The sequence below is a fragment of the Takifugu rubripes genome, chromosome 15 (assembly GCF_901000725.2).
Source record: "Takifugu rubripes chromosome 15, fTakRub1.2, whole genome shotgun sequence".
Taxonomy (NCBI): domain Eukaryota; kingdom Metazoa; phylum Chordata; class Actinopteri; order Tetraodontiformes; family Tetraodontidae; genus Takifugu; species Takifugu rubripes.
In genome coordinates this window covers 2,843,822-2,868,824 of record NC_042299.1, presented here as the reverse complement: position 1 = coordinate 2,868,824, position 25,003 = coordinate 2,843,822, and the positions used below count along the sequence as shown (strand labels likewise).

The following is a 25,003-nucleotide window of genomic DNA, read 5'->3' as shown; positions in this document are numbered from 1 at the left end:
AAATCGAAATGTTCCTGTTGTCTCCAGGATTTTTCCCAACTGTTTTTTCCCCAATAGTTTGGGATTTCATCATCATTCCCCCTTTTGTACGTCCTCTTCCATGTGTTGTGTTGTGTTTTCCGGTTGTTGCTATTGTTGTTGCCGATTAAGAAGCCGATTTCTGGCTTGGAGGACGAGCTTCTAAATCATTGATGGCTCAGAATCATGATGCATGTTTGCTGTGTTGCTGTGATCTCTAACCGACCGAGTTAGGCAACCCTCGCGTTTAAAAAATAAATGTCACAAGTAACCGGATGATTGTATCCCATCTGTTCTGTAGGGAAGCCCAAGCAGAAAGTGGGTAAGGCCGTGAAGACCCCGTCTCTTACCTGGATGGAGGCATTGCCCCCACCGCCCCCGATTGGTGAGCTGGAACAGTACGAGCACGATTCCCTTCCCGAGGACATGGACTTGGGGTGAGTCGCCCTCCGTGTACGCAGATCTGTAAATGGCTATTTCAGGGTTCCACTTCCTCCTGTGGCCTCGACAGCTTGTAATTGTTTTGGCTGTTTCCTTCCCTTCGAAACATGATTAGCTGCGTTGAATACTTGCAGCAAGTGGAAGATTAGCCTCATGCTGCTTTGGCCAACGGTAATTACCGCAGCCTGGAGGACGAGCACGAAGGAGTAAATAGCCTGATAGCTAGCTGGGCCGCGGTCGGTCAGAGTAGATCTCGACTGCCTCATTCCCTCATTTGCTCTCTCGGTTGTAGGTCGGATGAGGAGTGGTGCCCCCCTCTCCCAGAGAGGACCTACCTGATGGAAGGATGTGAGGACGGGCCTTGTCCCGCACAGAGGAACTACGCGTCCTCCCCGGCCACATCCTACAGCCACCAGTCGACCGCCACGCTCACTCCATCGCCCCACGAGGAGAACCAAGCGCACCATGACCTCCCCCGTCTCAGCCTCCATGACAGTCAGCAGCTTTCACGGTATTTGAGGGAGATTATGAGCGCATGAAAATCTATTTATGAGATAAAGACGTTGGACTTGTCTCTCCGCTTAAAGTCTCAGCATTGAAAAAGTCGACCTTTGTTCAACTCCAGCGACAAAAACAGCGGCGCGTTGATCCATTTAGACGATATTTATTCAGATAATAAATCAACCGAGGTCATCTTGGTCTAATACGAAGCGACTGGTTTATATTTAAATCCCTCCTGAGGTGACATGTTGCCTTTCTTCCCACAGCAGAAGGTTACCCTGCGGTCCGGTGCCAGTTCCCCAGGCGCCGAGCGCGTCGCTCACCCAGTCCAACCCCAACATCTCGGGCCAACAGCATCACGGCTCATCAGAGGCTGGCACGCTGCAGTGCCAGAGCCCTGCTCATCGCTGCCTGCAGAGCCAGGGGCCAGCTCTCAGCGAAGACAGCATCAGCGCCACCACACCCGGTAAACAACACACACACACACAGGCGAACAATCAAAACTGAGTTGGCATTCTTTAAATAATCCATATGCATGAATATGCTAATTTGAGGAGAAAATAACGCTGTGATTGTTGTGTTTTCCCTGTCAACAGTGCACAACCGCTCCTCCCCGGCAGACACCGGCACTCCTCCCAACCAAAAATCCAGAGTGAAGAAAAAGGTGTCAAAGAGTTCAGCGTACAGAAGAGATTTACAAGGAGGTGAGAACAACCATCTGTGATTCTGTTTCATCACGGGCGACACGCAGGAAACAGTCAGACATAAAAACAGGACATATTTTGTCAGTTTCTGTCATCCCGCGGTCCGTAACAATCCTGCAGGCGAGGATTTAAATTCTTATTCCATCCTAAAAACTGTGGTTGGTGTGCAGACGCCACATTCATCACCCCTGCCGACATGGACGAGAACGCGTCTGTAACGATCAGCTTCCATTTCTGGGTTCTTAGTTTTTGGTTTGTCTTCTAAAAGAAAAGTGATGTGCAGGAAAAGACAAGCTAAATCACCCCGATTTCCCTTTAAAGCTCCATTCAGCTATTATGGAACTGCAAAAGCACCCAAATGAGCTTAAGAGACAAAAGGTAGCGTGACTTCAGCACAACTCAAATCCCCTCTTCTTTCTGTTTCAGACCTGCCCCCGCCTCCGGAGCCTCCTCCAGACGAGAGCCGGTTGGAGTGCGCGGAGGCCGGCGGTGTGGCAAATGGAGCACTGTCATCGCTGGAGAGGAGTGAGTACAGCAGCAGCAGCAGCAGCCAGCGGCGGAAAGGCTCGGGACAAAGACACGTCGACAGTAAGAGCTGCGCAGCGCGTTCCAGTCATCAGTCACTGTGATGCAGCATCACTGGAATACAGAATCAGTAATAACACTTCCCAGCTGCACCATGTTGCTGCTGCTGCTGCACTGCAGTACTTTCTCCCCTCAGCCAAATACTGCAGCCAGCAATAAAATGTGTTCCTATAGTGTAATAATAATCATTGAATCCCCCCCACACACACAGTAAAACATTATTTTGTTTTTTCAGCTCCATAATAGTCTGGGTGCTTTCAGATTTTTATATGTTAATCAAACATTTTTAGCGGGCGACAATTCCAAACAGCCGCTAGAGCAGTTTTGCGCCCCCAGAGAGCTGTAATCTCACAATGGCCGGCGATAAATCCCAACTTATTACGTACGTTGCGGAACATCCAGGAACAATGCAGACGGTAACGACCCGTAACTCGTTTCAAGCTAGCGATCAGCATGAATTCTGACATTTGTAAAGCTAGTCTGACCGGTCTGGACCACACTACACCTCCCTGTTTTCTCCATCTTTGCGTCCTCAGATGAGGAAGTGATGGCGTACGGCAGTAAGGCCGCGTACCTCTCCAGGAGTCAGATGTCCAGTAACTGCTCGACTACGGGAAGCTCCTCATCCAGAGGCTCCACGGGCTCCCGGGGACTCAGAAAACACAGTGAGGTAGAACGGGGATGGATCTTCTAAAGATTTCATAATTTCACTGCCGAGAAGTTTTTTTTCAACTCAAACGGTTTTAATAATTGATGGTTTTAGATATTCATGAGCACTGGAACAAAGAGTATTCCTGCCAAGCAGAGGGTTTCATACGCTTTAGCTGTATCTACATATCATTATTTCTGCTCCATAAAACACACACAAGCATTAAAGTGCTCCGGTATTTCCCTGTTGTCCGCACACACACACACACACACACACACACGCACACACCACCGCAGGCTCGTACACACTGATCTGCCATTAGCATCTCCTCAGAATAGTTTTAGAGTAAGAACCAGTGTCTGGAGTGCACATCAGCCTGGGAGCGCTTATATAAACGCAGCTCCTGCAGGTTCCTCTGAGTGAAAGAACTGGAAGGATGTTTCCTCTCAACACTCCCGTGAACGTACAGCCGCATCACCTCGGAAAACATGCGAAGCGCTCCTGAGGAAAAGTCTCACTGGCACTGAGCATGACGTTAATAGAATCTCAGATTTGACAGAGTGTTTCATACAGTATCAGTTACAGGTTCCATCTGTGAATAAATAAAGGCCAGAAAAAGCTGCAGTCAGCTTATAACGATCTAAAAATATCAGTCCTGTACTTGTTTTGCTCAGTTTGGTTTAATTGCAGACTGCCCTGTTCGGATAGTAGCTGCCATTTCTTCCCGAATACTTAATAAATATTTAAAGACAAAGCAACGCTTTGTGCTAATGTGGTGTAACTGGACTTTCAGTTTCAGTTTCAATAGTCTCTGGTGCTGAATGCACGGCTGAGCCGGAAGAGTGTAGGAAAGTGGTGCGGCAGCTCTTTCTCCCGTTCCGATCTTTGACATGGGAATGTGGTAGAGAAATGCCCTTTTTCCTGTCACCACGGACTCACAGAGCCTGCCTTGTGTGTCGGGCTTGGCCTCACCCCCACCCGCTGACCCACAGTGGCCTTTTCACGCCTTGCTTCCGACATGAAAAGACGACCTCTGGATCTGCAATAAAATCGGAGGTGTTTCCGCAGGAAGCCGGGGTTGGATTACCCATTCCTCCTGTGGTGTGTCTGACTGGTATCTATCACCTTTGACCTGTGGGTGCTCGGCAGAGGGGGGGTTAGATCAACTTGATACTGGAGGCTCATTTGTAAACAAGACAGGGATGGTAAAGGCGAACGCTGCTGGGAATGAAGACGCGTCCATTCCTGATCTGAATCTGCGAGTTTAGATGTTTCCTGGATTTTCTCATGAACACCCACAGCGTCGCAGCCTCTGTTTCTTATAGATCTGCTTTTATTTTTATAAAAATATTCATCCCACACCATTTTGACGGACGGATTTCAGCCGGATCGGCGATTGTCTTGTGTTTTAGGTCACATTTGTTGCAGCGGACGCCTTATTTTCATACGCAACGTCGCTGAAATGTTTTTTTTTTTCTTCAAATCAGGTAGAGCTCACGTAGCATTTGCGCTGTCTGACATATGCCTGCGTGCTCGGAGGACCGCTCGCTGAAGCTAACATGCATATTCATGAAAGTTGCTCCGCAGCCAAATCACTCCAGCGGAAATCCACCCTGGAACATGAATGATGACACGCATCAATCTGACAGATGTGCACTCACATTAAAACACGATTGGATACTTGTCTTTCTTTTATAGTATAGAATTCCTGTATATGTTATCTGGAAAATCATGTGGAGGCGTTGTTAATCGTAAGCTGGTGTGGAGCAGGGTAAAATTATGGCGGATGAAGCATAAATAGGACCCAGATTTCTTGAAAATATAACCAAGTAAAGCAGAAGAGGAAAGTCCTGACTCCAAAAAAGCATAATTAATGATGCTAAATGTTGCTCTTCCCTCAGGAAATGAGATAAGAGCGTGAGCGGCCGTCGCTGCTTCATCACCTTCCATCTCTCCAGCATGGACACAAAGATCTGGACCTCATCTCTCCAGCATGGACACAAAGATCTTTACCTGGGGGGGGGGGGATTTAGAGTCAGGAGCTCCGAACCGCTGATGCTACTGTGAAACAAACTCCTCGTCCTGTTTCCCATATCGCTCTAATTATTTATGAGTTATCTATCCGGATCTGTAAATACCTGTCTGTACTGTTCTTTTGTGGGCTCTGGATACAGGGAAAGAGACGTATATTGTATTTATGAGGACTTGAACAAAAAAATAACATGTAAATTAAGTTATTATAAAAAGCTCATGTCTTCTTGAATGTGCCAACCTTTTGTCATAATGTACACTTTCTGGGGGGGTAAAAAGCCTAAAGTGCTGTTGCACTCTGCTGTCGTGACGGCAAAACAACAGACAATATGAAGCACAAAGTGTGTTTGTTGGTTGAGGGGGAGGAGGGTCAGAAAAAGCCAAAAGGAGCAGAGATCCGTGCGCGCGTGCCGTCCGCAAGAATGTTTCCCTGTTTTTTGTTTTAAAGCGTCTGTGGAGGAATAAGTTAGAAGTGTGATTGTACGCCCTCCAGCTCCCCTCCGCTCGCGTCTGAGGGACCCTTTGCTGCAGTTGTGAGATCGAAATTTGCATATACTCCTTAAAAACAAAAAAGAAAGAAAAAAAACTGTCTGTGGACTGACTTTTGTACTCTTGTCGTTTTGTAAATGTACATTAAAACACATTTGATGCTGATTCACGCCTCTGCTTCTTTCATTTGAAGCCACATTCGGCGATTGTTCAGCCTTCTGATCGTTGGACGCTATAGCGGCTCCTCCCGTCCACGCCGGCGCTCCGCGGAGCTCCTCGTGATGCAAGATGTTGATGACAAGGTGCTCGTAATGAGAGACATCGTTATCTTGCAAAGGTTAAGCCTCCTTTAATCAGATGAAACCAGGTTCCTGAGACATTTAATGTAGAAACATTACCTCGTCTCTCCGGTATGTTTGCCAATTTAAAATAATTTCCAATCGGCAAATCAAGATAAGGAATGACCTGATGGGAAAGGGGGGGAAATCTTTTCATATTTGTCTTGTGAAAACCGCAAAATGTATTTTCAGGTAGGTGCTGATGGCCGGGGTTAGGGTTGGAGTAAAAATGGAGTAAAACATGAAGTTTAGACTCCTGAAAAGGTTAAAGGTCGGCCCCTCTGTGGCGTGGAAGCCGTTTCCTGTCTAGGGAAGCTCAGAGGAGGGTCGTTACGCGCAGAGATTGGCATGTGAATAGCAAAAAAAGCAGTTGTCCGTCATGAAATCTGCAGGAGCTCAAACTTCTAAAAAGCTTTGAAAGCCTCCAACTTTCTCATGACACCTTCCAGTGATTTCTAAAGAAATAAATAAAAACCTGGCTTATCGCTGAGCTTCTGTTTGCTCCTTAATCCCCCATCGGCCATTCTTTCCCCAGCTTCACAGTCCCGTGCACCCGGGCGAGCTCTGCACGCACCCGGGAGCATGAAATTGTTCTCTCCATGCTGAGAGCAACAGGCCCGTCAGTCTGCAGGTTTCTACAGATGTATGCAGAGTGTGAGCTCTATCTCACACACACACACACACACACACATATGAAGAGGTGTGTTTCTTCTGCCTGCTCTGGGTGATGAAACTGCAGATCAGACGTTGCGGCACCGACAGACACGGTGGAGCGGAGCTGCGAAAGCATAACAAGGACGTGATGTGGAGGGGGAGAGAGAAGGATCTGGGATCAGGATCCACTTTGTGTTGATGGATAAATAGATACTCCTCCTGGGCTACCACCTCATCGTGGTGGAGGGATTTGCGTGTCCCAATGATCCCAGGAGCTCCGTTGTCTGGGGCTTTATGCCCCTGGTAGGGCCACCCATGGCAAACAGGTCCTCGGTGAGGGATCAGACAAAGCGTAGCCCAGGACCCCCTAATGATGGAAATCAACATCGGTCCTACATTTCCCTTGCCCGGATTCACCGGGCCCCCCTCCTGGAGCCAGGCCTGGGGGTGGGGCACGTTTGGCGAGCGCCTGGTGGCCGGACCTCTGCCCATGGAGCCACAGCCCGAAGAGGCAACATGGGACCCCCTTCCCGTGGGCTCACCACCTGCAGGAGGGGCCAAGGGGGTCGGGTGCATTGTGTTTTGGGTAGCGGCCAAAGGCAGGGACCTTGGCGGTCTGATCCCTGGCTGCATAAACTGGCTCTAGGGACATGGAATGTCACCTATTTGATGGGAAAGAAGCCTGAGCTGGTGCGCGAGGTTGAGAAGTTCCGACTAGATATAGTCGGCCTCACCTCGACGCATAGCAAGGGCTCTGGAACTAGTCTTCTCGAGAGGGGTTGGACTCTGGAGTTGCCGATGGTGAGAGGCGACGGGCAGGGGTGGCAATTCTCGTTGCTCCCCAGCTCAGTGCCTGTATATTGGAGTTTACCCCGGTGGATGAGAGGGTAGCCTCCCTTCGCCTTCGGGTGGGGGTACGGATTCTGACTGTTGTTTGTGCCTATGGCCCGAATGGTGTTTTGTTATTGGACTTCTGTGCTCGTCTTAGATTGTTCAGACGTTGCGGCGCCGACAGACACGGTGGAGCGGAGCTGCGAAAGCATAACAAGGACGTGATGTGGAGGGGGAGAGAGAAGGATCTGTGATCAGGATCCACTTTGTGTTGACGGATAATAGATAACCAACGACGACTGGATTCAATCTCACTTTAGAAATTGGATCGTATTTTACAAGCGGATGAAATCCTCAGATCTGCGGCTGTATTAACTCGAGGTGAGAAGCAAGTGACTTCCAGGGCCTCTTTTGGATTTTTGGTAAAGCGCTCCTGATGTGACCCGCAGATGCCACATTACCCAGACCAAAGGACAACAGAGACGATCAGAAGATTTACGTTACTGACCTTCTACGGCGCGACCCACCGCCCCCAGCCTTCCCATCTCAGCCCTCCGCCTCGCTCGTAAATCATCTCATCCATTCATTAGCCTGCATCGGACGGGGAAACGCCCATTGGGTCTGAAGAGACCAGGAACAGAGACGGCATCATTTAAAGCCTTATTTCCTTATTCTGAACAGCAACACACCAATTTCCATGTTAATGTTCCCGTGACAGCAGAGATGGATGCGTCCGGCTTGGCTCCACAGACAGACGGCCTGAAATGAAGCTATTGTGCTAGCAGCAGGGTCACCGCACGCAGACGGTGCACGACAAAGAGATACAGCGTTCAACATGTAGACGATCCACAAACTTCCAACCCCCCCCAAACTGCAGCTTTTACCCCTCTAAATTTAAAATGCACCTCTGTCCTTTATGAAACCACCAACGTTAGCCGCAGGCTAGCCTCTCTTTGTATTTCAAGACAACGTTTCTTTCTGTTTCTCTCTGATCCAAAGAGAAGAAACACAGAGATGCTGTGTAGAATGTTTGAGTATTAAATTAAAAGTATTAAAAACAACAAAATCCAAACTCCTCGTCACCTGAGCAAGATCCCTGCTCTGCTTCAGGATCTCCACCGGTGAAACTAAACATGTTTGGCGTCTGTCATGATAAACCAGGACAGTTCTTATATGTAAACCGAGACAAATGTTCCATCTGGGATTTGTTAAACTCTTGTCCTGTAACTGCACAAGTGCACTTTCTGAGTCAGGATCTCTGAGGAATAAACTACCATCGCTTAATAATCCCATCATCTAGAGTAAAATAAGCTTTGTTTTAGGGTTATTTTGGCTACCCTTCACATAAATTACTACCATCAAATAAGGGGACGTGTCTTGCAGCTGCCGCAGCTTGAAAAGGTGAGGTTAAAACACTTTGTCTTCCTTCTCCACCCACCCCTTCTGGCCTTTTACTCCCCCTCGGCCGGGCCAACAGCCATCTGACAGGGCGAAACTCCCAGGACTAAATGAGTGGTCGCTTTTAAAGATCTACAGAATCGATGCTGCGTCTACGGCAGCAGGGAAGGTCAGGTGACCCACACTGAGCCCGAGCCATATTCTCGCAAACTTAAGGATGTGCTGAGTCACAACAGTCTTGCCGGAGCGGTGGGGCGGTGAGCATTCTTCATGAGCTGCAGCCCCAGTGAACCCGTTAACATGCAGGAGTCGGGCTCTCGCCGTGACCAGATGCATTGGAAATGAAGGCCCATTTGGGAAGTATTGATTCCCTGTCAATAGAGTGATTAGCAAGTCTGTATGCCACAACACATCTCTGTGAGCTGTCAATCAATGTGAGCCACCTGTGCATAATCAGATCAGCACGACTGACCAGCTCCCCTCAGCACGCGTCCTTACTCCAGCTTGCTTAATTAAATATACACTTAAAATTGCCATTTGTGAAACTGATTTTGGGGTTATTTTAGGTAGTATTAGCATTTATGGTTTTACTACAACACTTGTCAGCAAAGCCTTGATGGGATATGGTAAACAGGAACCTTTGTAAAGTTAATTGGGACAAGGACCTCAATCATTCACTAATTTGCTGCAGCGTCCAGTGAGCCTGACTGTGAAACGCAGCGTGATGATGTGCGTTTAACAGGTCACGCAAGTTCACCACCATGCTAACGTGGTCACGGAGGAGCTGCAGCAGTTTAGGACCAGAGGAAGGGACATTGACTGGTTTTACTGGGACAGGGAAGCTACCTCAGCTGGTTTTGGTGATGCAGAGAAGTATTTGGACAGAGAAATGAGCTGGTTATAGCTGTTGTGATAAAGGCTAAATAGGACAAGACTAAACTCTTCTTTTGACTGTCATCTCAGCACTTTGTTATTTTACTATTACTATTTTACCATTTTTCATTTTATTTGCTTTGATTCTCAGTGCCACCCTTTCACAGCTGCAAATTTCCTTACTCTGACCAATCAAATGCCTCCATCTCGTATAAAGAACAGCGTTGATTATGGGATTGAGAGGCCTGCTTGGTTTACAAACCGCCAGTGATGTAAACACCGTCTTTAAATCTGCTGAGAGGAAATTACTGAAGCTAAGCTGCATGTTAAATATCAACTTTTCTGGTTCTACTGTATTAATGTAAGCCCCCAGAGAAGCAATTATCCATCATACGTGTGTGTGTGTCTGTATTCGGCATGTTTATTATATGTCATCGGTCTGCTGACATGCTATAGATTTAAAGCTGGTATTCTGGCATGCACCAAACTCTGTTCAGCACAAATCCCAGGAGCAGCAAATGTGCGCGTGTGTGCGCATATAAATTATTACTGTAAACATACAGTCGTGTGTGTGTGTGTGGTCAAGTGTGCTGCTTACTGGAGCTGAACTATTCATTGTAGAAACATATGGCCTTTAGTGAACAGACAGATGAAGGATAATCCCTTTGGCAGTTCGGGATGTGCACACACACACACACACACACACACACACACACACACACACACACACACACACACACACACACACAAATAATCCAGTTGCTCACAGATTGTGAGGATGATATATGGCTTTAACCGCTTGAAACTCGTATATTTTTCTTGGTTCTTGATGCTTTTATTTTGCTTGAATGTGAAGCCGCTGCTGTTTTATCTAAAAACTTCAAACCAAGCAGGCAGATTTATCTCCAAATTTAATCTTAACCCCCCAAAAAAAGAAAAACCTTCAACTTCTCTCATGGGCCGTGGCTTTTGCGACCTTAAAGTTGGTTCCTCTGTCATTGATGGCCGAGTTTGGGTTTGGAATACTTGCGTAATTCTCCACCTGGGCGGGGCTAAAAACCAAAAGAGCGTGTTTTAGCAGCGCTAAGAAGGTTGACCTGAACAGTTCTGATGTGAGACAGGGATTACCTTGAAAAACAATGCTGAAGTGCGCTGCTGCACGCCAAAACAAAGTCTTTGAGGGAAACATATTAGATTTTTTGGCCCAATATCTCTACAGAGAGCCTGCACTGGAACACCAAGCAATAAGAGTACCTTCAACCGGTGTGGGTGCACAACCACAGATTAGGGTTTAATTAGTGCGTCTGATGGGCTGTAATTACTAGTCATTATCAGATGAAGCAGCGTTGTTTGCATGGCCGTTAATGTAGTAGAACAGATGAGTTGTCAAACATCACCTTCCTGCTCTGCACAGCTATTAGGAGCAGCTGTGGTCAATAACAATCTGCCCACAGGCTGCACAGAAGAATGCCGAGCCTTCACTTCCTCTGCTCCGCTGTGATCCAAACACACACACACACACACACGCACACAGGCGTCTGACAGCAAACGTACACCCTGGCTGAACGGATCAACTCTCTTTCCAACATACCCGCCAGGAGAGGAGGACACGTCTGAAGTCCTTTCAAACTGGATTCTGCTCACATTTATTCCACAAAGAGAACAAAGATTTCATTAAAACGTCTTTAGCGGTTAAGCACGATAAGATAAGCTTTCATTCAACACTTGAATGCTGAATAAAGCAGCACTTATTAATCGATTTCAACAGAAACATTTCTCTATATTTGTTATTTCAGACTAAAGGGTTATTTTGCCTAAGGCAATTTAAACAGGCTTAAAATATGAAAGAATCTCCAACATGTAAAAGAAATCAGAAGAAACAGAAATTCATGTGGAATGTGTGGAAGAGTCTTTAAATAACACGTGTGATATATATTTAAACAGAAGTAAACAAGGTCCTGGAGCAAACAGAGGATCAGCTTGAGCTGTGAGGAGAGCCGACTGTTCGAGAACATCTCCAGGGCTCGTTATCCTCTTCCTTAATGAGAGGGAGGGAAAACATTAGAGAGTCACTGGAAGTCATTTGAAGGATGCAAACGGTTGTCGGACCGCCCCGAGGCGGTCTGAGGAAAAGCAAAACCAGACATGCTGCAAACTTGATGGAGGTTCCAGGAACTCCACGTAAAGATGGCGCAAAGCGCAGCGGCGTCACGTCTTCCTCTTCTCCTCCTGCGGCTCCGCCGATCCCGTCAGATCTTTCCGAGGTCTTTAAACGTCAAAGCTTCTGCTGTGGCGCACAGGGTGGTGCGCTCTGACCTTGGCCTCCATCTCCTCCATCCAGGCCACGTTCCAGTCCCACACAGGAACGCGCTCTTGCTCCCCGAACAGGTCGCCCTCTGACCGGAGTGACGGATACAGGATGCTGAGGGGGGAAGCTGGAGGCGAGAAGTCTGAACACAGAAGGAGTTTTTAGCTCAAGTCCAAGTAAAAACCAAAAAAATCAATATAGCTGTAAATAGCAATCAAAATATTGCTGTCTGTGTTTTCATGGGATAAATTCTGACATTCTATAGTCGTTTTATTAAAATAATAACCCACGCATTGATAAATAATTATACTTGCAAGTATAAATATACAAAACTACAATAATTAATGGAATGAGAATAATTGCAAGATAAAAACTTTTCAATAAATAAACAAAAAAATAGTATTAACATCGTTCAATCTGCTGATGTTTTTGAAGGACGAGTGATTCACAAGGATCCATTAGGAGTTATTTTGCACCATCAGTCCAAACAGCCAGCGACAGAGTGATGATGTATTTCCAGTAATTCACTGTAAATTCTGTTAAGAGCGTGTGTTCCCAACGCACGAGCATCAACACTTAAATCCTTCCGTTTCTACATTCACCAACCGGTGGCGCCATCTAGCGGAAAGTCGCAGTAATGACAAAAGCGACCTCTATTACAGTGTGTTTTAGCTGGTTTTACTGGGGTTTAGTAAGATTAAGAGTCCTTTCAAAAGATCAGCAAGGAAAAAGATTATAGATTTAAATAATAAGACATTTTTACTGTAACAAATAAGTTTTTTTCTACTTTTTTCCCCCTGGTATTATTTCTACCTTGCATTTATTAAAGCGATGCTAATAAACCCAGTATAGTTCATCAGTGTTCTGTCCTTTTTTTTCTTATGCTATTCTTTAATTGGTCATCTTGAATAATAAATTCAACTTAATTTCTTACCTGTGAATTTGAGAAGAACATTAAGTAGTAAGTGCAGAGTGAATATAGTGAAAAGTGCAAGAATAAATGTGGGGTTAGGATCAGTGTTAGCGTTTTCAATGGTGGCTACAGTGGGCGGGGGGGGGGGGCTGCAGCTGCTCACCTGACAGGGAGGCTCCACTCACGCTCCCTGCTGCTGCTGCAGCCAGCCAGCGGCTGAAGTTGGTGCTGTCGCTGGTGTAGCAGCTGTCCACTGAGCTGATGAGGCTGGTTCTCGCGCTGTTCATGTTGCCGTCCATCACGGAGCTCCAGGTGCTCCACAGCGAGCTGTCCCAGTCGCTGTAGCAGGATGACGGCGTGCTCTGGAGGCGGGCGCGTCTCAGATCAACGGGGGTGGCTTCAGGCTCATCAGAGGCAGGGAGCTTCCTCAGATGAGCGGCGACGTAGCCCAGAGAGGGGGCCAGGTGTTGGGACAGAGAAGAACGTTCCTCAGGGAGGACGCTGCTGACACACACGGAGGTCACAGGGTCATACGAACAACATCTGGTGGCGTTCATGAGCTTGTCAACTGTAAATTTAAGGGGTGACTCGGTTTTACCTGCACCTCTCCGGTTTTGGACTGAGCTCCAGATACTGCCCGACGTCCGCTGCTGTCAGCCTGTCGTCATGCGCGTCATCCACAGCTGGATGAGCTGATGGAGCCAACATCTGGCTGTAGCTGCTGCCTGACGCTTGTCCACGGCGGGGCGATGCCGCGTTGCCCGACTGCACAGAACCCATGTCCACTGTTAGCTTTGTAGATCGACTGGAGCTGAGGGGGAAAAGTGGCACTTTAGCTGAAACCGCACGGATCTGAGAACCGAGCCAAGCTGAGTCTCTGCTGATCCTCGAAGACCTTCTGTTTTTGTCATTATGAGCAGAACAGGTTCGCTGGCTGATTGTATTTGTCTTCTTCGGGGTCACAGAGAGGGGGGACACGATGGGCGGAGGCAGGCCCCCCCCCCGGAGGAGTCCCAGGACCCGATGTGAATATTTGTGGGTTCGGTACCTTGCTCAAGGGTACCTCAGCACTGCTCTGAAGGTGTTCTGGCATCTTCCCGTACTACCTGAACACCTTCCATGTTTTGAGACTCGAACCCAGAACCCTCCGCTTCTCAGCCCAGTTCCCAACAGACAGGTTTGCTGGATGATTGCGTTCTAATATTTCGGAATAGGGAAAAAAAATACACGCAAAGGGCCAATTGTATGATTATGTTGTTCATGTTTATGTTTTCAAGAAGAGGAGGTGAAGAACATGACGTCTAAGCAGAATCAAATCAAATCGTTGTGCTCGGGACACTTGGGGATTGGTTCGGTGGTTTCTCATTTCCTGAGTTGGATGTGGGAGTCGGAGCTCATCTGTCTTCGGTCTATATATGGAATTTGGCACGATGTTCCTGAGTTAGGAAACAGAATGCAGCCCTGCTTCCTGTGCTCTTAAATCCAGACACGCATGTCTGCAAAGGCAACCGCTTTGGTCTTCATATGTCAGCCTTTTAAACAGGAAAATAGCACAATGAGAGGAAGGAAATGGACGTGATTTTGGATCAATCAAGCTCGGAGGAGACCACATCATGACAGGAACTAGGCTTTCATGTTACTGTTTACCATTAAAGCTGAAGGAAGCCTTCATCATTTAACCGCAAACCTCAGCTCGACCAAGCGTGTGTGTGTCATTAGAAGTATAAGTATATTTCAGGTGGCAGCATTATAAGAATTTAAGCATTTCACATTTATGGAGCTATTTATGGAGCGAAGTGACTCTACTTTATCGCCTCTAGTACGCTCATTTAGACCTGAAATGGTGAGTGGGCCTCACCCTTCATCAGTGGAGAGGCTGGGCGACTCTATGGGTGCTGGAGGTGGTGGCGGCGGGGGCAACATGTCCAACAGGTGTAACGATGCAGAGTAGTGCAGCAGTCGAGGGGACACTTGAGCGCAGTCCGAGTGTCCTCCTGCACAAAGACGCATTTCGGAATCAGCAATAACTCGCAGTTATGATGGTGTTGTCTATACAGTGAAATAGCAGCACCTTTAAAAACCAATGTATTTAACTTTAAAAGCAAAAAAGGTATTTTTAATAGCACTGAGCGTACCTGGTGGTATATGACTTAGTCTCTGGTTACAGATACCAGAACAAGGGGGGGTCCGGGTTGGCAAGATGGGGACGCTGTTGACCGCATGCAGCTCTGCAGATAAACCATCACATGGATATTGAACGTGGCACTATTAACCATAATGGTGAAGTTATTATTCCAAATATTTTACGAATTCAAGACTAAAGCAAAACTTTTAGTCCAATAATGTTTTGAAAGTGGAGGCAATCATGAGGTTTTCACCCTGTTTGTTGTGGCCCTTCTCCCACGACTCTCTTAGCACACCCATCCTGGGCTGAGGGCGTATGGCCTGTTTCCATGGCAATGCCTCCTGGCTGCCGAAACTCTTGGCAATGGGTTTGGCGAATATCTGGATGGTCTCGCTTCCTAGCTGTTGGGGTAGCCTGTGTGGCATTTTAGCACAGGGACCGGGACTGTTGAAGGTCTTGAGGCGGTTGCCCATCAGGTCCATATAAAAGGTCCCGTAAACCCCACAGCTGTCCGTCACCACGGGAACCGCGGAGTCTCGGCAGCTGGGATCCTTACAGGTTGAAACAGGGAGACCTAAAGGAAGAGGAATAATACACTAAAAGCGATTTATGAAAAAGAACAAATAAAAGTCGCGGTGACTAATAAACCCGAGTCTAATGGGATTTGTTAAGTCTTCCGTGGTCAATTATATTAATAATTGAGTCATTATGTCTAGCAAGGAGAGCTTTTAGAGACAAATATCCTCTGTAAATGTAACAAACAACTGTGAATATTACTCACTAGTGCTCCGGAGTCCTGGGTGACTGTAACCATGAGCCCATAAATCCTGATATTTTGGATTGAGGGCAGGTCTCCAGCCTCCAGACATCCAAGGTGAGTCGGGAGCTGCCATCCTGTGAAAGGAGTATCTCTATTTAGAGCATTTGTTGTTTAAGTGAGGTATTTGTACTTGAATCTACATGATCTAATGCACCCCCACCCGCCCATGCTATCAAGTGATATGCAGATCACTGACCTAGAAAAAAATATATATTTTGGACTTTTATTATATTTCTAACTACTCATCTTTTTATAACATAAGTATACACACATTTCCTGGCCAAAAAGAAATGCATAAGATCAGAATAAGGTCTAAGGAGACTGCAGAAACTACGAAAAATGGGTTAAAAACCGTCCACGTGTCCAGTTATAACAACCTAAAAGGATGCGGGAAACCATCATCTCGAAACATCGTCATAAATGTTTTATGAAATAAACTTGTAGAAAGTCAACAGTAAAACTCAGAGCTGTGTTTAACAGTGAAAGGAAGAGCATTTCCACACAAACAAGTCAAAGGGAACGCGAGGAAGCGGGACTGAAAAGAAAAGCACTGATCAGTGAGGGTAAAAGAGCTTCAATTTGCTGGGCAGAACAAAGCCTAGACTCTGGAGAATGTGTTCTCATGAGTCCAGATTTACCCTGTTCTGGAGGGACGGACACATCAGAGCGGCACCCATCCCGCCTGGTGTCTGCTGTACCAGCCTGTGGTGGCTGCAGTTGGTCACCTCTAGGTTCAGCAACATTATGTGCCCAAAGAATGAGGTCAGAAACAAGTGCAGTCTAATGCTTGTGGGGGCTTTACCCTTTGACCTGTACACTCCTGCCAAAATGAGCAGCCCCATGTAGGCGTGCAGGTGGGTCATATCCAGGCCTTCTAATCTAAATGTCCCACTACACGTCTCCCCTCTAAATGCATCATCTGAAGTATGTAATTTCCTATTGAAGGGTGTTTTGTACAGCTCAAACCCTGATTTTATGCTGTACACATGACGGCAGCACTAAGTCTACACTGTTGTGCAGGTGGGATGCCAGAATGTCTTCAGACTTTCCGGAAATAAGAACTTATAATTCTAACTGTGGTTATCTGAATCGAATATTAGACTTTGAAAGATATTCTGTCTGCTAACAACAGCAAAAACATCACAGCACACGACAACTCGTACGTTCCCTGGAGAGTCACTTCACTACAGGTCGCGTTGGACAAAAAAATCTGCTAAATCCTAAAATGTAAACTTCACATTACCTGTGTTTTATGATGAGGTCCTCACCTACGAGCTTGCTTAATCCTATGGTCAAGGGGGAAGAAAATCAAAGATATAAGATCGACGATGAGTAAATAAGGGTTATATTAAGAGTTGTATTAAGGCCCACCTTTTGACCTTCCATGTCTTGGGAGGAGGCGCCCTGTCTTGCCATGGCGCCTGAACAGACAGACAGCTGCTATCATTAAAGTGCACCACAAGAGGGCGCCAATACCGCCAATCAATAGCGGGTCCTGAAGCAGAGTCAGACCCCAGGAGAGGTCTGAGTGAGATGAACCGGTCTTCTGTGGGTCTGAAGACAAAACACACACTTCAGTGACATATGGTGACATCACAGGACTCATAGAGGAAAGGTTTATTAGCTCACTGATTAGAAATCCGTGTGGATCGCTCGGCGTTCCCACCCCAGCTCCGTTCACTGCTGCGACGGTTATCCAGTACTGCTTCCCGGGTTTTAAAGCAGAGATGTCCAGTTTTTGTTGGCTGCTGTTGAGTGTCCAGTTCTGGTACCGCTCCTCTTCAGACTCCACACACCACACCTGAAGCAGGAAATACGAATCAGTGAGGTGGATTTGTTTAAAATGTTTAAAATATAGCAAATCTTTTCAAAGTAAAGTATAGGATGATTTTTAAATGATCGACTTGTTTTAAGTCCAACGAGAGATGTATACATTTAGCCAGGTGTCGGACCACAACTGAAACAGCACATGCTTAGTGTTGAGATGGTATTTAAAGCTCATATTTCTTAGGCCAGCAGGTTCTGCTCATTTTCATACCTCTGAGCTCAGCTCTCCCTCCATTCCATTAGCTACAATGTTAGCATAACAAGTTGCACTGATTGCATTATTAAAATAGTGGAGTTATTTGTTTAAAAGCTCATTTGTAATTTTTACGGCCTAGATAATAGTAATTCAGTACATTTATGGTTGTTTTTCTTAGCATATTGCTTTAAAACACCAGATTTTGATAACAAGACATGATGAAATATGGATTACCTGGTAGCCCTGTAAAATGCCATTGTGGGTGTCAAGGGGAGGGGGCTCCCAGCTGAGATGGATGGTGTTATTCTGTTGACGGCTCACACTGATGGACACAGTCTGTGGAGAGGCACTGGGCACTGCATGAACGGTTAGTTTGGTGTTATTATTAACTTTTAAATATGGATTCATCCATAGAAAATGCAAACTAAAGGACACAGACAGACTTTGATCACCTGTTTCTGGTACCCTGAGGTGCTGAGTGTTGCTCTCTCTCCCGTACAAGTTGCTCCCATAAGGACGAACTTTGAACTCGTACTTGAAACCTCTCTTTAGGGGCCCCAGATGACACTGAAAACTGGGCATCGTCACCTTCTTTGCTGCCCAGTCTGAGCTGGCAGGCAGCAGAGAGCGATAGAGAACCTCAAAGCCATCCAGGTAGTGAGGCTGGGTGGGGAGAGCCTGGAGCTGGTAACATGGGAAACCCACAACAGTCAGAAAGGACTCCGATTGCTCTGTACATCGTAAATTGGTTTGCTCATACCTTCCACTGGACTTGGGAAAAGTTCGAACCGGGAGCAGCGATGGTGATGTTCTCTAAATCCACCCGGAGGGCTGAAAGCTCTTTGTGAAGATCTTTCTGTTTAGTGCTGGGAGCTTCTGGAGGCACAACACATTCTCTTATAGCATTTGTAATTTACATCATTTACAATCTTACAGAGATATTTTACAAGCTAGAACACTGAATAACCTTGTGTGTAACATAAAAAAGCAAGAACAGGTGCAATCCAATGATATTCCAATTAAATACTTTTTAAAATAGTATTTTTCTCACCTTCGACCAACAGCTGTGCACTGGCGGTGACCACGCCCACATCATTAGCAGCTGTACACGTGTACAGTCCAGCATCCTGCGCTGTCACATAATGGATCTGCAGAGTCTGGTTTGGGTTTACAAGATACCTACACACACACACACACACAGAGTCATAAATGAAGTTAACTTTCAAAGTACACATCAAACTCTTTTACTGGACAGTTTAAAAGGAAGAGAGTGAGTTGGTATTATGAACCTACCTGCCATTGGGCAAAGGCCCCTGTTCTCGGCTCCAGACCACAGTAGGAGGGGGGTCACCTTTAGCTTGACAGTAGAACTGAGCAGATTCCCCCAGTTTCACAGACACATTTTCAGGCTTCAGCAGCAGTGTAGGTTTGGCTACAGTAGAAGAGAAGAGCAGCTATAGAGGAGAGGTTCCTGGGCCTCTTAGGTCACGACCATTGATACACATACAGGTGATTACAATTCAATCAAATTAAAAGTATAATTGAATAATCAATACACTTGGGAAATAATCAGTAACCGTCAAGTACGGGACAGAAGAGGTTGGACCCACTTATGCCTTCAGAACTGCCTTAATTCTTTGTGTCATACTTTTCAATAAGGTTTAAACATTCCTCAGATATTTTGGTCCATGCTGACCCGACAGCATCGTTGCTGAAGATTCGTTAGGGTTAGGGTTAGTGTTGAGTTGGGTCTATTGGCTGGAGTTCTCCTCAAGGGCCGGACATGGCTGATTATTTCTTTGTTTATTAGCAATCACTTGTTAAGTCAGGTGGACCTAATAAAGTGGCCAGTGATTGTAAACGCTCCTTTTATGTTGCTGGCCATTCCAGCAGAAATCCACTTTACTTATGGGGATATTATCACAGCGACAGTCTCACCCAGCACAGAGAGGCGCGCCGCCCTGCTCTCTCGCACACCCACAGTGTTCGTGGCCACACAGACATAAGAACCAGAGTTCTGTTTCTCTGCTGGAGCCACAATCAGCTTCCCACTCAGCACCTGCAGCAGTCAGAAAGATGGAGTGTAATCATGACTGGCTGGAGCGAAAACACTCATTGTCATTTGTTTTCTCCACTTTACAAACCCACAAACCTTTTATAGCTACTTTACGTTCACACTAAAATAATGAGTAGAATCAGGACCCTGTTTGATTTAGATCCACGTGTACTTACAGTGAAATGGGGATCGGTAATGTTGACGGGCACGCCGTCTTTCTTCCAGAGGACGTTAGGTTCAGGACGTCCTGTGGGTGGGCCGCAGTTCAAGACGGCCACCTCTCCCTCTGCCACTTCCACGTCGCTGGGTTGCACATGGAACTCCTCCTGTAGCACTATGAGAACATCTGGCCTTAGCTCAAGCACGATTAATAAACAGAATTATCCAGTTAGTTATGAAAAACAACACTTAAAACCCTAAACGCCCCATCTGATGAGGATGAAGCTTTAAACGCACGCCGGCTGTATTACACTCAATTACACCAAACTAGAGGAAGAGTTTAAGCCCATATGAGTCAGAAGGTAACTGGAGAAATATACTCTTCCCAGAAAACCCCTGACATTGGTGCAAAGTCACCACACACGGCAGGTGGTCGGGAGCTGTGACACGTCACCGCCATCTGCGTTGACCTCAGCGTACCTGCGATGCGCAGCGATGCATTGCGGCTGATTGCCGTTCCAACGGCGTTGCGTGCGACGCAGGCGTAAACGCCCTCGTGTGACGGACCTCTCGGACCTTCTCCCACACTAAGGAAAAAGAGACTGCCCTCTGGCAACATTATGGGCTGCATCTGTCCATCAGCCTTTGACATCTGCAGAGGCTGGCCATTCTGGAGCCACTCGAGGCTGACCTGAGGGCTGCCTTCTGCCCTGCAGGACAGCTGCGCAGGGTTCCCTGGTTTTACGACCACATCGGAGGGGTGATGGACGATGCTGGGCGCGATCTCCTCCGCACCGAGTCTGGGAACTGGAAACACAGAGAGAATTTAAAAAAAGGAAGGAAGGAAAAACCCGGAGCCCATCTTCTGCTCTATGTGTTGTGTAGGTGTTTTCGCATCTATCGAAATGGTCACAACAAACATCTTGGAGTCCTGCATCCAACAAATACTGTGTGTTTGCATCCAGCAACAGTGGAATGCCATTGTTTGGACTTCCGCTGCAGTTGGATGGCCATGCTGAAGGAAACGGCAGACCGATCGGCTTCCTGAAGCTCAAGGCTCTCCACCCCAACAAAGGCTGACCCGAACACATCACATCCGCTACACAACAATGACGCTTCTCGTGCCGACGTTCTCGTCGATTTGGATTGATTTGGAAAAAGGCAGAAAAATCGGGGTGGTAATTAATTAATTCTGCCACTCGTACGCAAAGGAAGCGCATAGATCCACATGTTGCCTGCTTTAAAAAGAGACAAGAACATGACACGGAAAGATAAATCTGGGGAGAAAAAAGAAGATTTTCACATGACATCCTGTGATAAGCCGTTCAAATGTTTGATGCCACCTCAAAGGTGACGTGAACAGTTGATTCAGTCACTTTTCCAGGAAATACCGTCAAATCCCAGCAAACAATAGTGGTTGGAAATGAGTGGAAGCATCAGAGCAACACTGACAAAATGAAACGAGTTCCCAAATATCTGAGATACTTTAAATAAGCAAGTATTGGAAACAATACCTCAACACACGTTGCAATATCTTGGATATTATTGTAACAATTTGTATGATATCATTACATAGATACATGGATAAAACCTCTTGGTGAAATGATCATTGTTTTCTACCTGAGTATTAGGAGGAGCAGCAGAACTTTAACTATATTTCCCAGAATTGCTGAAAACTGTGGGAAGCCAAGACTCAGCCCCATTATAGGGTCATCGCTGAAATATCATATGATTTGAAATCCAAATGTAAAGAATGCTTATATATAAATAATACACTTAACAAATAACTAGTGTAGTTAAACTTAAATATAAACGATGGTAACGTTAGATCTTCCAGGATGTCTGGAACTGCGGAGTTATAGAAGCATAACTTTACAAATTAATACGGAAACTCAGTTCTTTACCTGACAGGAGAGTTCCAATCCCAGAGAATATGAATAGAAAAGCACTCTTCATCATTAACGGCGAGGTCAGCGTGGCTAATTAACAATTACTAATTATGTTAACAACGACGCTTAACAGAACTACCCAAAGAGACTTTACAGAATTTACAGACGGTCCATTTTAAATTTTCGTGCCAAGATTTGTGTCAGAGTGATACTTCACGATGTGATCGAACACAGCCAGCTTCCGGTGGGCGGGTTTTTCAAAATAAAAGACCGACATGTGAAATGGTCGTTAAAAACGGCGCATTTTGTCAGTTATTGTCGTTAATGCATTTAAATTACACGGACAAAATTTAACGTAAAAGTTCAGAAATACTTATATGTTATTTTTCTACCCCAATGCCTATACCAAATTATGCTCTTCCCTTATCGCAGTAATGCTCTTGACAACAAAGAAATTGATTAAACTGATCTAAATTGATCTATTCATATTTTTCCATTCGGCAAAAACAAACAATGAAAGGAATGTGATAAATGCTGCTGTCCTATTTTGCAGCTGGAGACAGGAAGGAGCCTTACAAAAGAATGGGAGGAAGCTATGCGTCTACAGATTCCAAAGGTACTGTCTGAAGGCCAACACGCAGTTCTGTATATTATATTTGAATATTTGTACAATAGGCAAAACAACTGCAGCTAAACAAGATAATAGTAATGGCAGTAACTATTCACTCTATATTAAAGAACACATTTCAATGGTTAGAACACAATACATCTATAGTGGCATGGAGCAAAGTTACTCAAATGTTTTCATTGACTGCCACAAGTGTGTGTGTGGGGGGGGGGGGGGCTTTCAGTGACGGGAGACAAGTTTCCAAACTCCATCACAGCAAACATGAGGCAGAATTAAGTGAACTCGCAGTAGTTCATTGGTTAAAGGCTGACATAAATGGAGTATTGTCTGCTGAGCTCTTCATTGTGAGGTTCAGAAAAGAGAAGTCTACACTGATGGATGTTTTTATTGATCCTACACGCCGGGCCTGATGGCCCGGGCATCGGTCAGCTTTCAGCCTCAAACAAAAGCTTTAGAGAGGATGAAGAATGATTCCCAGCTAAACGGAGCCCATGGGAATGCTGCCGGGCCGAGACATTCAGAGGGAAGGAGCTTCTTTCACACTACAGACCAGAGGTCAGCCGAGGCATTGCAACGGGAATTGAGGGAGGGGCACGGTTAGAAAAAAAAGGAAAAGTGGCAAGCAAAGTGGGGAAGAATGTGATAAAAAAAAGTGACTTCAGAGTAAAAAGTGTGTTTGGTAAAAGAAGCTATAAACAGAGTCAACAGAAGACATTTAAGCTGGTTTAAACCAAACAGTCCCTTTAAAGCATAATGTTCTTTCACGTTAACCACATTTGCCTTCTAATAATCAGATTCTGAGTGGAATACATAATATAAACACAACACTGATGATAATATTGATCCAAACATCAAGACAGGACGAGAAAATAATGCCTCATAATTCATAAATAGTAACAATTTTCTGATGTAAAAAGTGCTTTACAGCTGTTGATCATATGGATCTAAAATCGCCAAGTTTGTTTCTTTATTCTATCTTTATTCACTTTTGCTGAAGAAATTGAATATACATGTTGACTTGACAAAATGGATTCCTTTCATATCATTTAGAGAACTACTCATCATTAAATCTATGATTTGGGCCACAGGTATTGAAAGAAAAAGCACATTTCCATGTATTCAGATAAACTTTATACATGAGCGCTCAAATGCAGGATATTTTTGAAAATTATAAATGGGGGCCACGGGTTAAATAAAGGGAAATTCTACAGCATAATAATAAATATATGATCCAATCATTTTGATAATATTACCAATAAAGATTAGTGTATTTGACAGACGTATCAACAGTGTTGTGGTCATCCCTGTCTGCCTATAACCCCAAGATCCATCAGACCCAAAGCATAAAGGTGCTGATACTATCAGATTATTCCACCAGTTCCAGTGAATCTTGTGGCTTGGTGGGTTTTATGACTACACACCGTTGGCTCACCTTTTCGCCGGTGCGATGCGTTCCTGTGATACAGCTGCTGGTGTTTGTGCCGGGCGCGCTCTCTAGCCTGGCTTTTTGACCTCTGATGAAGTTCCGTCCCAGCAGGGTGGATCTCTTTGCAGCTAGATCTCTCAGGCCAAATGAAGAGCCAGGACACCCAGAGGAGCCACACTCCAACCCTCATCTTCAGCCACCACGACCCGAAGCTCTACTGCAGCACGTCAACCTTCATCGCCTCAGCGGACTGCTGTCACCCTCTCCTGCTGTCACGCTTCACCATGGAACCTGTACTAGGGAGCAAAGAGTTAACCATATGTGGTGTTTATCTTGTTGCAACAAGGCTATCTGCAAGTCTACCCTCCTCTTTTTCTCCCCATCACCCTCCTCTTTGGGTGTGCTTGAGCCCCCCAACAAGGGAGAAGTTCTCTTCTGGGTAGAAACAATCATCAGAAAACAAGTTTGAGACCTCATGCTGGGCGATTAGTGAGGGGAAGGGGACTGGGGGTACTGTCCTATCCAATAACATCTGTGCCATTCATTCTGCATGGGATGGGAGGGGAGGGAGGGACCAGGCTCCGACCGAGGGAGGATGGAGAAAACGGGGGGGTGGAATCACGGAGATGGTTGTTCACTACTGTCAGATAGGTTTCATTACTCAAAGAGGCAGAGCGGATCGTTGGTCAATGAGCAGATATTTTTCCCTGGAATTCATAAAGGATCAGTGATTTCACTTATTTTAATGTGAAAATGAAAAGAACAACCACCCGACAGTTCAAGTAGAGGGGAAGCGCTGTGATTTTAGTGGTTTCCTGCATCAAGACAGTTACTTTTTAGATGTTCATGAAAGAAAAGACGAACGTGGATGAGATCGTAACCTTTGACCGTAGCTCTCCAACGTTTGATCGGTTCTTATTCAGCCACAGGGGATTTATTTGAAGATGTTCCGTTGAAGGGAACGTGATACGACATTTACAAAAATTGGCAGTGAGGGAGGAACCAAGAACAACTAATTCATACAATTTTCCTATATAAAAAAATCCAGGATTGTTTGATGAGTCCTTTCTTTTCTGGCCATTTTAAGAGTCACTTATTAGACTTTTAACCCTGTGACGTGATGACATCACTCAGATCTAACATT

The 25,003-nt window shown here is 45.8% G+C and overlaps 2 protein-coding genes across 10 annotated transcripts in view; one reads left to right on the top strand and one right to left on the bottom strand.

Annotated features, from left to right (window-relative positions):
- Positions 1-5,583, top strand: part of robo3 (roundabout, axon guidance receptor, homolog 3 (Drosophila)) — an 85,711-nt gene extending 80,128 nt beyond the window's left edge. For 3 of the 6 annotated variants that reach the window (XM_029848817.1, XM_029848820.1, XM_029848821.1), the window contains 7 exons: positions 320-455; positions 752-970; positions 1,227-1,426; positions 1,557-1,664; positions 2,091-2,252; positions 2,786-2,914; positions 4,800-5,583. In XM_029848817.1, the coding sequence (XP_029704677.1) occupies positions 320-455; positions 752-970; positions 1,227-1,426; positions 1,557-1,664; positions 2,091-2,252; positions 2,786-2,914; positions 4,800-4,819 (974 nt within the window). In that variant the 3' untranslated portion in view covers positions 4,820-5,583. Of the gene's footprint in view, positions 1-319; positions 456-751; positions 971-1,226; positions 1,427-1,556; positions 1,665-2,090; positions 2,253-2,785; positions 2,920-4,799 lie in introns of all 6 variants that reach the window. The other 3 variants (XM_029848819.1, XM_029848818.1, XM_029848822.1) reach the window with 3 other exon arrangements.
- A 4,833-nt stretch (positions 5,584-10,416) lies between these two features.
- Positions 10,417-24,294, bottom strand: robo4 (roundabout, axon guidance receptor, homolog 4 (Drosophila)). Of its 4 annotated transcripts, none has more exons than XM_029848854.1 (19): positions 23,866-24,294; positions 20,397-20,723; positions 19,934-20,091; positions 19,640-19,760; positions 18,995-19,133; positions 18,753-18,880; positions 18,462-18,574; positions 18,154-18,385; positions 17,936-18,057; positions 17,308-17,479; positions 17,050-17,232; positions 16,922-16,964; positions 15,640-15,752; positions 15,112-15,432; positions 14,869-14,961; positions 14,592-14,727; positions 13,332-13,544; positions 12,897-13,237; positions 10,417-11,962 (listed from the first exon to the last, which is right to left on the bottom strand). In XM_029848854.1, exons 1-19 carry the CDS (start codon positions 24,047-24,049, stop codon positions 11,781-11,783), a joined length of 3,321 nt encoding a protein of 1,106 aa, XP_029704714.1. In that variant the 5' UTR covers positions 24,050-24,294; the 3' UTR covers positions 10,417-11,780. The 4 variants fall into 4 exon arrangements, with proteins under 4 accessions (XP_029704714.1, XP_029704712.1, XP_029704713.1 ...); XM_029848852.1 differs by having other exon boundaries at positions 18,462-18,577; positions 23,866-24,292; XM_029848853.1 differs by having other exon boundaries at positions 12,897-13,234; positions 18,462-18,577; positions 23,866-24,288.
- Between the last annotated feature and the right edge of the window lie 709 nt (positions 24,295-25,003).